This window comes from Rhagoletis pomonella, unplaced genomic scaffold (genome assembly GCF_013731165.1).
Source record: "Rhagoletis pomonella isolate Grant_MI unplaced genomic scaffold, Rhpom_1.0 Rhpom_scaffold_00006, whole genome shotgun sequence".
NCBI lineage: Eukaryota > Metazoa > Arthropoda > Insecta > Diptera > Tephritidae > Rhagoletis > Rhagoletis pomonella.
Window position 1 is genome coordinate 32,299,572 of NW_023458560.1, and position 15,078 is coordinate 32,314,649.

General features: G+C 38.0%; 1 protein-coding gene across 4 annotated transcripts in view; it reads left to right on the forward strand.

Annotated features, from left to right (window-relative positions):
* The window catches only part of LOC118740590 (nesprin-1-like), a 138,935-nt gene extending 123,857 nt beyond the window's left edge, over positions 1–15,078 (forward strand). Inside the window, exons 6-11 of one of the 4 annotated variants that reach the window (XM_036472188.1) lie at positions 867–3,889; positions 4,181–4,219; positions 5,393–6,019; positions 9,397–9,526; positions 9,945–10,018; positions 12,579–15,078. In XM_036472188.1, the coding sequence (XP_036328081.1) occupies positions 867–3,889; positions 4,181–4,219; positions 5,393–6,019; positions 9,397–9,526; positions 9,945–10,018; positions 12,579–12,831 (4,146 nt within the window). In that variant the 3' untranslated portion in view covers positions 12,832–15,078. Of the gene's footprint in view, positions 1–866; positions 3,890–4,180; positions 4,220–5,392; positions 6,020–9,384; positions 9,527–9,944; positions 10,019–12,578 lie in introns of all 4 variants that reach the window. The other 3 variants (XM_036472187.1, XM_036472190.1, XM_036472189.1) reach the window with 3 other exon arrangements.

Genomic DNA, 15,078 nt, shown 5'->3' on the forward strand with positions numbered 1-15,078 from the left:
TTTTTTTGTAGTACTGTGAACCATATAAAATTCAATTAAAACCGTTGCATATATTGTGCAAAATTCTCTGTGCCAATACTTTTTGCCGTCAGTGTACATATAAAAACATACATGCATAAGTATAAATGCTCTTGAATTGCTGTGCGCGCTTGGATGTAGCGTGAATTTCTAAACATCGCAAGGATTTCATTCACCTTGCCAGTTGAGTGCGGCCGCATCTAACTCCAGGTGTTGCACAAAGCATGAATTCCGCATACCTACCAAATACATACATACCTACATGCTCATAACGATAGGTGGGAGTGTGTAAATTGGGGTTTTTCCCTTTGAGCGCCGTACATACATACATATGTGCTAGACGGTGGCGAGGTCATTATGAAATTATAGGAAGCAAAACTTTTCTGTAAATTACCTTAAAAGTATGTAAATTGGCCAAGTCAAGGAAGCAATACAAATCAAGGACTGGCTAGGAAAGAAGTCTACACAAATTTACATACAACTTTATTGTTGATTGCGAACTCGCTGTGAGCGACCCGCACTACTATTTGGACAGTTTAAAGCACTGTCGTGGCTGCTAGAATTTCCGCCACAGTATGTTCTACTTGTATTCTAATTGAAGGTAATTGGTATGCAAGTAAAATACACAGCTGCCAATTTAATAATGCAGGCTACAGCAATTACAACAAAATGTGGCGCAAAGAGAACATATGTACATATAGCGAACGTGCCACTATTTGCAAACAGTCCTCGCCGTGGTTGAGTGCTTTTAACGCTGTCGCCACAAACGCTTTTCTTCTTTTTTCAAATATTTGTTTGCCCTTTTTTGATAGCATAAAAAAATAATGCCTCGTTTTCGTTGTTTACAGGACGTTGACCGGCAGGCACAGGCCGCTGTTGTCGGCGTGCCCAGTGAAGAGCAGTTGGCGGCATTGCGCGCACATCTGGAAACATTGGCGCGCACCGAGGAAGAGCTGAAGCAGTTGCATGAACGAAATATAGAAAATACAGCAACCGAACGCGGCAGCAGCAGCAATGACGATGACAACACCATCATTGAAGTGCTAGAGCTGTGGCAGAAGATCTTCCAGGAAACCTTCCAGGAGTATCATCGCCTATCCACGCGGCTGCTACGCAGTCAAAATAGCACAGAAGCACTAAAGTTGTGGCGTCAATACCTGCAACATGTACAGCAATTCCTTGCCTGCAACATACCCGAAGACTACACTAGTCTCAAGGAACAGCAACATCTGTGTGAGATACATCAGAACCTGCTTATCTCACAACAAAATGTGCTGGCCACGCACACCGAAGCCGAGCAGCAACTCGAACCGGCGCTCGCCGAACAATTTAAGCTGCTAACGAATATGCATAATGAAACGCTCTCACGTATTATGCAGCGCAATAGTGAATTGGAACACCGCATGGCCGCTTGGAATGCATATCGTACCGATTTGGCTGCGCTGCTCGAATGGCTGAAGGAACGCGAAAAGGAACGTACGCGCTTGCAGCTGCGCTACATACATTTGAAGCGCGTGCCGCGGCTCAAACAGCGTTTGGAAGAGTTGCTGCAGCAGCTGCCGGCAGGTGAAGGGATGTTGACGAAATTGAAGGAGCAGCAGGCGGATTTATTACGCTTCTGTGATGACGCGCTCGCTACCTCCATACGCATGGAACAGTCGAGCGTGGCGCAGCGCATAAACAATTTGAAGGCCGCGCTTGAGACATGGTTCGGTTTTCTGGTGAAAATTTCCAATTTGGCGAGTTCGCATGAGCAGCGCGTTGCGCAACTCGATGCTGAATTTGATAAAATCCAACAGCTGGTTGCCGATACTAATGCGTCATTGCCTACTAGCTCGAATGCCATCCAAGAGTGCCTTAGCAAGCTGCGCGCACAGCAAGTGCACCTATCGACGCTCACGCAAGAACTCGAGGGTCTCAATGTAACGCAAGAGGAGCTCAAGGAATGCATTAGCCCGCACGATATGAAAGCCATACGGCAAAAGGTTTGGCTGCACTGGCAGCAACATGCCGATCTCGAGTACCAGCTGTCGACCTTGATTAACACCATCGAGGAGCGCTTGTCTTTGCACGCGCTCTTCAATACCCGCTACGAGCGGCTGGCACATTGGCTGAGCGGACTGGAACACCGCGTTGAACGCGATTCAGATATTTCAGCAATTGCCAACCCGGAAGATGCAGCGCGTCAACTGGACAAACAAGTCACTGCCGAGCTGCAGTTGCGCGAGAAGGATCGCGAATGGTTGCTCTCAACGGGACGCGAACTGATTTCACTCTACACTGATAATTCACAGAACGCAGAAGCCATACGCATGGAAGTGCAAGAGAAATCCGATATGTTCATCGATCGCTGGGAGCGTCTGAAGTACCTGAGCAAGCAGCGCGCTAATAAGATTGGCGATTTAAAAATGACGCTGCAGCGCCTGGAAGAACGCATTGCCTTAATACGCGCCTGGATGTTTGAAGTGGAGACCGAATTAGACAAGCCGCTCACCTTCGACTCGTACACGCCGCCAGTGATTGAAGCGAAGCTGAAAGAGCACGAGAAGATACAACGCTCTATTGAGAATCACAGCAGTAATGTGGGTGAGGTGCTCAATTTAGTTGAAATGCTCCTAAACGACGCGGACACTTGGCGCTCGCATGTGAACACCTCGAATTTAGGTGTCTCAGCGCAGAATCTTGAAAAGCGCTGGAAGAATGTATGTCAGCAATCGGCCGAACGCAAGCAGCGCATACTCACCACGTGGAATTTGTTGCAGCAACTGATCAAATTCACTACCGAGTACAAGACCTGGCTGAGTAAGCAAGAATCGGACATTGCGAGCTTCGAGCGCGATCTCTCGTCACTGACCAAGGAGGAGGCAGCTGCGCGCCAGAAAGCCGTCGAAGCCAAGTTGGCTGAGCTGGAGACGCAAGAAGCGCCACTCAACCAGCTCGTGCACACTTACGGCAAGCTGATGATGAGCGCCGGCATCGACCCCGAGAATATACAGAATCTTACAATGCCTACGAAGGTAATGCTGGCAAAGTGGCGCCAATTGGGTCCGCGCTGTCATGCCGTTATTGATGTCATCGATAAAGATGTGAAACTGCGCCGCGATTTCGAGAAAGCACAGCAGGAGGCAGTACAAACGCTGACGGCTATTCAAAGTGAACTCGAGCGGCTGCAGAAGCAACAGCCGAAGACACCTGCGGAGGCACAAGCTGCGCTTAAGCGTATCGAAAGCCTCGAGGCTAGGTTGAAGCAAGCCGCCGATAAGGTTGAAAGCGCCGACAAACTGGGTGCAGAAACTAAAACTAAAGCGAAGCAAGACGAGCTCACGCGCATTGTTACGCTTATCACACAGTACACGACAATTTGGCGTGAGCTGCAAACACGCATTGTCACAATCAAAACCGAATGGGCCGCAAAGGCTGCTGCGGCAACCGCTGCTGCAGCTGGTGCTGCCGCGGAGGCGGTCATTTCGGCGACGCGCATCTCAGAGGCCGACGCCGGCGTGCAGGTGAATACTTTGTCGCAGCGTAAACTGCGTAAGGCGCCAATGCAACGCGAAACCTCGATTACGGCCAAGGATGCCTACATTATGGAGCTGGAGACAGCGATCAAGGAGTGCCAAACCAATCTGGATGAGCTGCAACGCACCATCTGCGACAAGACACGCAAACCGGGTCCACAAAAGATGTCGAAACTCATCGGCAATGCGCAATCGTCCACCGAGCTAGTCAAGCATTTGAGTCAGCTGCTGCTGAGCGAATGTCAAGCAAACGAGAAAGAGGCGCAGGTCGAGACGGTAGCTGAATTGTCATTGCGCTTTGACACATTACTCTCGCAGTGGAAGACACGTCAACAGCAAGACCAGAAATCAAGGTGAGTGCTGTGGAGTAGTGTGATTGCTGCTTATTATGCTAGACGAAATATTTATTATAAATGTTTAAGCAATATGTAAAATTGGTGTCGGGTTCTCACATTCGTTTTCTCTATTTTCTTGTTTACTTACACTCGACACAAAAAAAAAACACACGTGAAAACGAAAATTATTTAATAAAAAAAATTAAATAAATTAACACACACCCGCCTGAAAACATGCTTCATGTCACGCTCTTAAACGCATTCATGCCTACATACATACATACATATGTATATGTAAATGTTTAACAGAAGCGCGCTTCCTGCTGCTTACAAACTGACCTGTCCACAGTAAGTGCCACCGTAATTTTAACTTTACATTTATACGCACATTAAAAATTTGAATTTTTTTCTAAATTTATCGTATTTAACCCTTTCATAGATATTACACACAAACATGCATACACACGTACATAAATGCAATGGAATGAGTTTTATTTACACTAATTTTTTATGATTTATCAAATTTAATAAAAGAAATATAATGGTTGGAATCTTCTTTATCGATGAATTTAACAGCATATTTATCGTTGTCGTTAATAAAATTTGTTGCGATGTTCCAAAGGAAATATATCAGTATATTTTCCGATAACTTTTTTCTCGATAGTTATCGATATCGCTATCCATTTTTTAGGGAAATTTTTATTAATGTTTTAAACTTAGACTGTTAATTTCATACTTAAAGATACGTTTATCGTTTGATATCACTATCGACTTTTTCTCCTAAATTAATCGACACTTAAAAATAATATCGACTTTTTTCCCAAAATTTAGCGATGTTAATAAATAATGATACCAATGTTACAAGTTTGTTTCTGCAAATATTTGTTTCAAAATGTTTGCAAATGTGTATTACGTTTGATACTCTTATCGATACGCTATCGATTTTCTTCGAAATTTTTTCAAATTATAAAAAAAATTATCGATATACAAGAAACGATAAATTTAACGAAAGATTTATATACCCAGTAGTTGTATTTCAATATTATTGGAAATCATTATCGCTAGACACTATGTGTGTGTCACACATATTAACGTTAATTTTATCGATATCTTATATTTTTGAAATGTTTGTCTTTATCGTCATAAGCAAATTTATGGAAAGCAATATTGAAATAAATATTTACCAACATAAAATCTTATCGATATTTTTATCGATATACACATACATATATTTGTCTAAAAATCTACATATATCTCTTTAGGAATAGAAAAATTTTCGATTCGAAATCGATATTGTTATCGATTTTTTACCATCATTTATAGAAGTACTTCTTTCTCTCCGCTATTTTTTCTATTATTTTAAAGTGTAAACAAAACTCAAACGAATTCTACCTAAATCGCTGCTATAGTAACTAACAAATTGCTTTCTTCTTATTCCATAAACTATGCTACAATATCTCTACCCACAACTAATTCTTTTCTCTCTTACACTCCATCTCCCCCTCCATACCAAATACACAGTGAGGTCGGTCGCCTGACATGCCCGCTCTGCACGCAACGCAATTGGCAACAGATTGACAACGATTTGTGGCGACTGGAGCAGTGGTTGCAATTTGCCGAAGGCACACAAAACGCACAAACCTCACCGCCCTCAAACATCGAACTGCTCGAAGATGTTGTGCAAGATCACCGTGAATTCCTGCTCGATCTCGAAAGTCACAAATCGATTGTGATGAGTTTGAATGTCGTCGGCGATCATTTGGCCACACACACACTGGACACTGAAAAGGCGCGTCAACTACGCGATCGTCTCGAAGCCGATAACGAACGCTGGAATGCAGTTTGTATTAGAGCCACCAAATGGCAGGGTCTGCTGCAAACTGCCCTAATGGGTAACAGTGAATTCCATCAGATAATCGATGAACTGTGCGCTTGGTTGCAACAGACCGAACAGAATATTAAATCTTCAGAGCCTGTGGATTTGACTGAAGAACGTAGCGTATTGGAGGCGAAATTCCGCAAATTCAAGGAATTACGCTCCGAATTGGAACGCTGCGAGCCGCGTGTGATGAGTCTGCAAGATGCAGCCGATCAGCTGTTGAGAACTGTGGATGAGGCGAGCACTGAATCGACGCACACCTATGCAAGGTAAGCGGGCGTATGGGCCAAGCCGCAGGGCGGAACGATTAAAGTAGGGGGTTGTTTGAGAACAAAAGTTGTGTAAGAAATTTTTGATACGTTCGGAACGGAAATGAGCATAAAATAATAGTAGTGAAGAAAAAATTAGGAAAAAGGTAAAAGTATAAAGTTCAAAGAGAATAACACTTTTTTTCTGTGTTGAAAAAATTAAGAAAGCGAGTAATTTACATAAGTAAATAACGAAGATTGCTAAGAATGGGCTGTGATGAATATGTATTAAAAATTTAACACTCTTTCCAAGTAGTGTAGTAGTACAAGTAGAAGTATAGACTATTTGTGGTATTTCAACTTGTAGCGTAGACAGTTGAAAAATGGAATAACATAAAAATTATTTATTTTACCAATTGAAGTATTTGTGACGAAGAAAGCAGTGTATACACTTTTACTTTTTAAACCTTAGTTTTAATAATAAGGGTATTTTATTAAATTAACTTGGTTGTTAATTTCAAAACACATTCATCATTGTGTCATAGTGCTTTGTTTGAAAAAAATATATAATAATAATAAATTGTGTATGTCCGAAATTCTACTAACATTTAAACTAAATACTTGGTTTTTTCGGATTTAGTTCTAACAGACATTTCCTCAAAGCTTACAAAATCATATTCTTTATTGTACATACATACATAATAGTCAGATTAGGTTAGACGGGTAGCTCTGGTTAAGAGTTCGTCGTTAGGCCTTACATGACCATTGCGATGACCTAGGGAAGGCTTTTCTATATCTAATCCCTAACATAGCCTCTAATGCAGTTTTTCGTAAACTGTCCAAGCAGTCAAATAAGAGATACCCCAGTAATTGTAGGCGTTTTCTGAGGAGTGTTGGATTTGCTGGTTGTATTCTATCTCTTCAGCTTCTGCAGCAATCATTATGAGAAGCTGCGAACTTAGCGGCGATGTTGTTACTGGTTAAGTGGTATTCCTGTGAGAATCCTAACATTCGACCTTGACACTCTTAGCAAGTGGCTGATGGTCTTCGTTCATCGATAAATTGCCAGAGTGAGCGCTATACAGCACAGATGGCAGATTAGTTCACCTGCCTAACTGCTAGCTAACTGAGCTAGCCATTTCCTCAACTTGTGAGGACGCGAAACGCTGAGGAGGTTGTGAACCGCTTCCGATAGTCTTATCGCAGATTCCTTTCTCACGAAACCGTCAGCTTCCTTATTTCCCAGAACACCACCGCTAAGATTTCGATAGAAGCTCCAATATCGACAAAAAAGGCAATATTAGACGAGTGATACGATTTATTCTTATTGAATTGGCAATAAAAAAATCTGGGCATTTTCCGGTTAAAAAAACACGTGGACATTAGAGGGGATTTTCCTTGTTAACGGTAACCACAATTCAGTCGGACCTGTCATAACCAACCATTGTGACTGCCATCCATCCCCTCCAACCGGGGTTATTCCCCGGTGTCATTATATTTTCCCTTACACCATTTACTGTCGCGGATGAAATAACAGATGTCCAATAGTTTCACTTTCGTGACCTCCGCCAATCTGATGAAAAACCGAAATCCCAAGAGTTCGAATTAAAGTGGTGAATCGTTTCATCCTCATTCCGTTAACTTCTGTAGAGAAAACTTTTAGCTTTAACGTCCGAAGTTATTCAGTTCGTTGCTTGTCAAGTCTCGACAATAAAGGTCTTGACACTTCACAGCCAGCTCGATTACTCCATAGATCATTTGTTACAGCTGTGATGTACTTCTCAATTGCCTTAGTTGATCACCATTCAACCATAGTTGTAGGCAGTTATCCGCTTCGATGAAATGCATTTCCGAATCCTATATATGTAGCTATTTCATCGGATTTTTCATTCCCTTCAATATGGCCGTGTCCAGGAACTCAACAGAGTGCGTCGTTGCCGTAAAACAGTCATGCTTTCGATGCGTGACATTTCCAAAGAATTCATGAAAATGTTCTATCTGCAGCATTTCAAGTTTTAAATACTTTAGGCTTTCATCGAGCTTTCACCAAGCTGGCTATTTACATTTCACTTGGGACTTGAAAGTCTTTAAACTTAGTAAAAAATATGCATACATATAGGAAATATTATATACATCTATCGCATCTGAAAAGCTTTCTATTTCACAAAAAAATAAAATACAACATACATAGATACATATGTATGTACATTAGGGTGCTTCATCAAAGAAAAAATTTGCAATTTTCAATCGGAATTATAAACTTTATTAAATTTTAAGACATCCGCTAAAATATTTGATAAAGTATTGAGGTTTATGTACTGTTTATGTGAGCTGATCCAATTTGGAAACATCTCCAAAAATGTCATTATTTGAATTCCGCTGATAAAATTTTTTAAAATTATTTTGCAGACATTTTAAGCTTAAACTCTTCTATCGGCTGTGGTGTTTTTATAATTTTATTTTATAAAAAACTAATTTTATTTATAAAAAACTTAATTTATTGAGATAATATCAAATCGCGTGCTGGAAGTCTTAAAATATAAAAAGTTGTATGATTTCATTCAACAATTTTTATTGAGCTCGAGGCCATTTTTAATGAAAATTTATTGTGGAAAAGCAACAATAATTTGAAAAAATGGTAGAAGTTATAGCTATTTCGGAAATCACCACATTTCCTCATCAGACTTCTTTCAGTAGGCTTTGAACCGACGATCCCACTGACTCAGCCAGTTGCCTATGCACCGTGCTAAGTACGCCTTGTAAATTATCGTTTGCTTTTTCCCACTATTTTCATTTTTGTTATGCCAACACAATCAAGCGCAGCTATTCCTCTGCAATTCACTTGATCATGTGGTTGTTGGTATTGTTGGTTTTTGCTAATAATTCTATTTTTAGAATGTTTAACTTTTAGGTGATTTCGGTGAAAAAAAGTACCTATATTTTTTTAGTGGAGAGTGATGCACCCTAATGCACATTTAACATGTTTCACTTATTTTGGGTTTACTTTTAACCATTCTTACTCATAATTAAAACTGGTATATGTATAGCTACATTTATGTTAGCTTTTTACCGCTGCCATTCCATCTTTAATATTTAATTATTTACTCTCTTTACCTTTTATAGTTATAACTAAATACATATATAAATTTTTGTTTAAATAAAATGCCTATATATTTTTTGCTTAACAAAATCACAAAAAAAAAATTCCGAAAAAAAACACAAAATTGGAATGAACGCTTTCTTGTTGTTCTTGTTGGCGTTCTTTTGGTTGCGTATTTGGTTTTTTGCACTTTTTTGTTTAAACTCGAAACTTTTCGTCCGCCCATTCTAACACTTCATCCAATTGAATATCTCGTAAGTTCACTAACATTCGCATTAAATCGAAGAACCCTTTCCAGGCTGACAGATTTGCGGTTGCGTTTACAATCGTTGCGTCGCCTCTCCGGCATCTACATTGTAAAGTTGGGCGCCGTGCTTGGCTATGATGGTGATAATATGGGCGTGTCGCTGCATATGTTGTCGTCAGAGGTAAGTTAAATGATGGCGAACAAAATAATAGTTATTAAACAATTTTATGAATGTAGTAATAATGTGATAAAATTTAGTTTCTATTGATTGATGAATTAAAATATTTTTAATAATTTTTTCCTAAGCACCTGTGTGAAGCAATTGGCGCGAAAAAAAATAAAAAAAAGTATATTAAACTATGTATTTTGAGTAATTTAAAATTTAAATTAAATATTAATTGTTAACTTAAAAATGTAGCAAATCTTTTTATATAACGCCAAACTTTTATTAAACAAAATATTTTTTTGATAAAAAAAATAGTTATTAGTCATCTTTGAAACCTAATTTATTTTACCCCATGTATGCGTTTCTTATTAATTTCTTTGTGTTAATCTTTATTTCTTTCTTTTTTTCGTTTTGTGATTTTATTGCAAAACAGCTTTTGGATCAAACTACATTACCCTCTACATCTTCTTCTATGCAGGCTGCCGCACCGTACACTGATAATGCAAAGTAAATATTATTAGATTGTAAAATAGCTTTTATAAGTTATTAAAAAAATTTGATTATTTTCTTAAATTTATATGAAATATTTGTAAAATTTTATTTTTAATCATTTTTTATTATTAGTAGAGTTAAGTGTGCATGTCTAGTTTTTTTTTTATTTTTCGACCTGTGTCAACTGGCAATCTTCTACTTTTCTAGGTTTTTCATTTATGATTTTAATATTTTATTTTTTATTTTTTTAGCTTTTCATTTTTAGCTGCACAATGCACTATATGTATTTATACATTTTAAGTTTTTTTTACTTGCCAGTAGACGCAAGACTAATATTTAATGCCCATACACATTATGCCTGGTTCGCGATTTTGACTGGCTCCCGAAAATCGGAATGTAAAGGATTGCTATGATTTTTACTTAAAAATCACCAAAACTACAAAAAAATAAGAACGACCCCACACGTACAATACTAATTGGCGAGTCAAGCGCAAAATGAATGAAAGTTTGAAAAAAAAACTAGATTTCGAATTTCAAGAACTCTTGGTAAACTTTGCTGAATTAAGAATAGCAAGAAATTAGCAAAATTTTCCTTATAGTTAAGCTTTTCTATGAAAATTTAAGAAGTATTCTGCCTTCAGGCAATTTTTTAATGTTGATAAGTAGTTTATTCACAGAAGACTAATCACTTACCTATGGAGCTGAAGATGATGTATTGCCCCGATCAACGATATTGCCAGTCAGAAGAGCTCGAGCTCAAGGCTAATTTCAAACTAACCTCCATAGATCTCAAATAAGGAGCTCTTGTAATTCAGACTCAGAACAAGAGATGTTGCGGGCGACTCACATGGCTCAAAGGATGGCAGGATGCCTATGTGGTAGCCAATCTGGACTTCAAAAGAGAATAGAGAAAATGTCGAGCAGCTAATAAAGACGCTTCTTTACTCACTTCATAGCGACAGATTTAAGTTGTGATGGCTATTTACTCTAATGAATGGTGTGTCCATCTATCCATACGGCTGGGCTCCTCTATGCTGCAAGCATCTTCCAAACAGAAGTGTTAGATGTCTGTACGGTCGGCCTGTAGCACCTCAGGTGACTGAGTCGAAAACAAACATATAGCAAGTAAATGTTCTGAGAGTTAGACGCCAATTGTGTTTTAGTTGACCACAGTTTGATTCGTGACCAACGGAATTTAAAGCTAGTGAAGGAATTCGGTTGAATCTGAATGGGATTCGGAATAATCCTGAAAGAAGTTTATCAGCATTTTCGAGAACTCGCCAGATATATGATCAATTATACAGACTGGCATAAAAACTTTGTCTTGACTTTAGCCGAATGTAGGCTTTTGAATTGCTTAATAATTAGTATTTAGAATATTTGTAATTATCCGGAAGCGCTGACTCCTAATTACACACGTGACGAGAATATGACTTCGCCATAATACAGTATGTCGAAGTTGTAACCTAGAAGACAGTGAAAAAGTGTCCAGCATTTTCTGTGTGACTGCCCAAGATTCTCATCTATAAGGCACAATACGCTGAGGAGGATATAAAAAGTACCACGTCTAAAACAGACTTATTAAGAGCCATGTTGTCAATAAATTTATTTTGGAATCGTTTCAAATAAAAAATGTGTAAATATTGGAAGAGTCAGCCATCCTCATGCCAGTCTTCGAGCTAGATAGTGGCTGTGAAATTCGTTTCAAGGTAGAGGTCCGGGATCACGTAGTTAATTCGTTCAGAGAGTATGGAGACTACACTGTGTACTTTTACCATAGGACCTGCGCACAAAATGTCCCCCATAGCCTTAAGATTGAGGGCAATTTTGAATGCTATATTACTATGCTATTGCCGATAGTTAGCGCAAAAATTGAGATATATTTAAAACCCTTATTTATGGTCCGGTGCCCCTGGGAACCTTTCTCAGCATCTTTCAAGCGGAAGTCTATGCCATCAGTTTGTGTGCTGAGGTTAATCTTCGAAGGAAGTACCAAAGCGAGAGTATCGTAATTTTAAGCGATAGCCAGGCGCCACTCAAAACTCATCCTTCGATGAGTACCAGGGCATATCGGAGTCGAAGGCAATGAGAAGCATATCATCTGGCCAGACTGGCTGCTGCCTCGACTCCGATAGGACCGAAGCCCTTTCTTTCAATAGGTCCCAACACGATAAAGGAGAGAGGAGCATAAGGCATTTATGGCCAAGGGAGGAGCACATACACTCTCTCCGTGCTTTATTCATCTACCTCTCTATCTATCTGGTCTGATAACTTTTTACTTTTAAATATACTTACATATGTACACATGTATGTATAAATCGTCTTATTGACTCAGAGATTCGCGATGATCCAGAAGTTCAGAACATCTTTAGCCTCAATTTTGACTGTGACTGAGAAACCAGGCATGCATTATCGCCATTTGTTTTTAAAAGCATTTTGAATTAAATTTTTTATTTATTTATTTTTTTTTATTTAACAAACTTATATATATACCTACTTAAATTACTGTTTCAATAAACTTTGTATTAAAACATTTTTTTTTCTCTCTCTTTCTCTTACGCCTCTCAAAAAACAGCGGCACCACCAACGCCACCGATGCCGATGCTGTCGATGGCGATGCCATCAACACCACCGTACTTGCGCGCGGTGCACGCTTCCTCGGACGTGTTGCACGTGCCTCGTTGCCCATACAAGCGCTCATGTTGCTGTTGTTGGGTGTTGCCACACTTGTGCCCCACGGTGAAGATTATACCTGCATGTTTTCGAATTCGTTTGCGCGTAGCCTAGAACCGATGTTGTCATACCCAAATGGACCGCCACCAACGTAGTAGTGGTTGATGAAGAAACAAACGAAAATAAAGGTTAAAAAATAATACATAATAACTAAAAGTTAAAACGAACAAGAAATACTATATAAGAAGAACAAACAAAAAGAAAAGAAAATTGTAAACGAATATTAGCAAGAAAAGTAAGATTTGTATATAAAAAATAAATACTACTTGTAATATGATTACAGCCAAAATCAGTTGGTTGCAGTTGCAGTTGCTGAAGAAAGTTTTGAAAAATATTAAAGAAAAAAATTTGACGCTGTAGTTGTACGCTTGCGTGAAAATTTTGCTGACTTGCGTAATGACTTTGTATTAAAAAAAACACAAACGAATTAAGCAAAAAAAAAATTATTGTATAAACTACATTATTGCCTTTGCTTGTAATTGTACAATAACAAATGTGAAAACCAATCCTACTTTCTATATCCATAAACTTGTATTGTACTTAGTGCTTAGTGTACTTATATAAAGATGATTGTAGTTGCGCATGCGCACTTGCCGATATTTCCCCACAATAGTTGCAAACATTTGATAGCCCATAGATAGCGCTTTTGGAATATGTGAAAAACGAGATGAAAAAAAGACCAAGAAAAGATTATAAAACAAAATAATATTAGGCAAAAAGAATGTTAACGAAATGGCGGGGAATGAAATTAGTATAACGAAAATATTTACGCAGAAAGCAAATGAAACCAGTGAACTTTTGTAGCTCGTAGCGCTCATAGCGATACCGAAAAATAAACAATCGTTTCAAAAAAAATATGAGCGCGAAAAAATAGCAAACAATTTAGTATGTAAGCTTGTAAGAGAAAAGAAAAAAACAAAAACAAATTACGATACGCACATATAACACGAAAAATAGTATAGCAAAACAAATTTTTTTGATATTTTCAGTATGTAGAAAAGGAAAATTTTAGGAAAACAAAAGTAATTTAGCAGCTGCCAATGAAATTTTTTGCGCTATGCTTTGTATTAAGCGAATTTCGTGGAACATTTTTGCGTAGTTCAAGGCATAGCACTAAAAGAGAAAAGAAGCATAATGAAAAGGCCAACAGATGACAGAACAACATATACACGAGTAGAAAGCCGAAATCCTTACTCATAGCAGAACAGCAAAAAAAAAACAAAAATTAAATAAAACTCTCCAAAATTTAAATTTTCAAACAGCCACAACCGAATTGTGAAAATTTAACTGAAATTGTTTTTATAAACAAAAAAATCCATGACCCAAAAAATTGAAAATTTTAAAAATGTGTAACGCCCATATTTTTACATAACCTCATCTCCCAAATAAAGTGGTTTTGCGCAAAATCCGGGCATTTACATTTTCAAAATTTTCATAAAACCAAAAAAAAAAATGGCCAACGTTGCGCAGCCTGTTTGCACACACACACACACACACTCAAACAAAAATCTCTCCAAATGTTTGTTTTTGTTGTTGCTTGCGCAAAATGACTTGCAGCAACGTTGGCACATACACACACAAACCACGCAGTACTGCATAACGAAACATTTCGCAAATCAAAAACATTCCCAAAACAGGCATTACCATAGTTGCATACATATTTTTGTTGAAACGAAAATTTTTTTAAAAATACGCTTTTCGAAAAAAAATAGTAGAAATATAATTTAAATATTAAAAAAAAAAAAACGAAAATCTGTCGCTGCTGGCCACTTGATTTATGTGCACTCTTTCTTTCGCTTGTTGTGCAGCTGCTAAAACGAAAGCAGAAAAAGTGTCCTATGCTGGTGCTTAACCGAAATTGATGAAAAACCCCATTAATTTGTTTTTGCAAAGAAACAAGCAAAAAATAAAACGAACGAAGTAAAATATTCATTTAAATGCGTTGAAGAAAAACAAGCAAAAATGCAAGAAAATGTAAAAAAAAAAATTTAAGAAAATTTCAAAAAAAATTTAAAATCTGCACACGCACTTTTTGGCGTTTGTGGAAAAGAATTTTATTTTGCCAGAATCCATCCAAATTAGTTTATACATGCAACATGCATGCATACATATAATTATTATCTATGTTTGTATGCAATTGAATTTTCTAATTAATTTACTATACATATTTATTTTCTTTTTTTGGCATACATTTTACATACGCTTCACCTACATAACTACGTACGCTAATTTTCTATAAGTACCTAAAACGCAAAATGCAAAAGTTATCGTGTTATGAACAACTATAAACTATTTATTAATTTTACTATGAATTAACGCATAAACATTTATGTATGCATGCA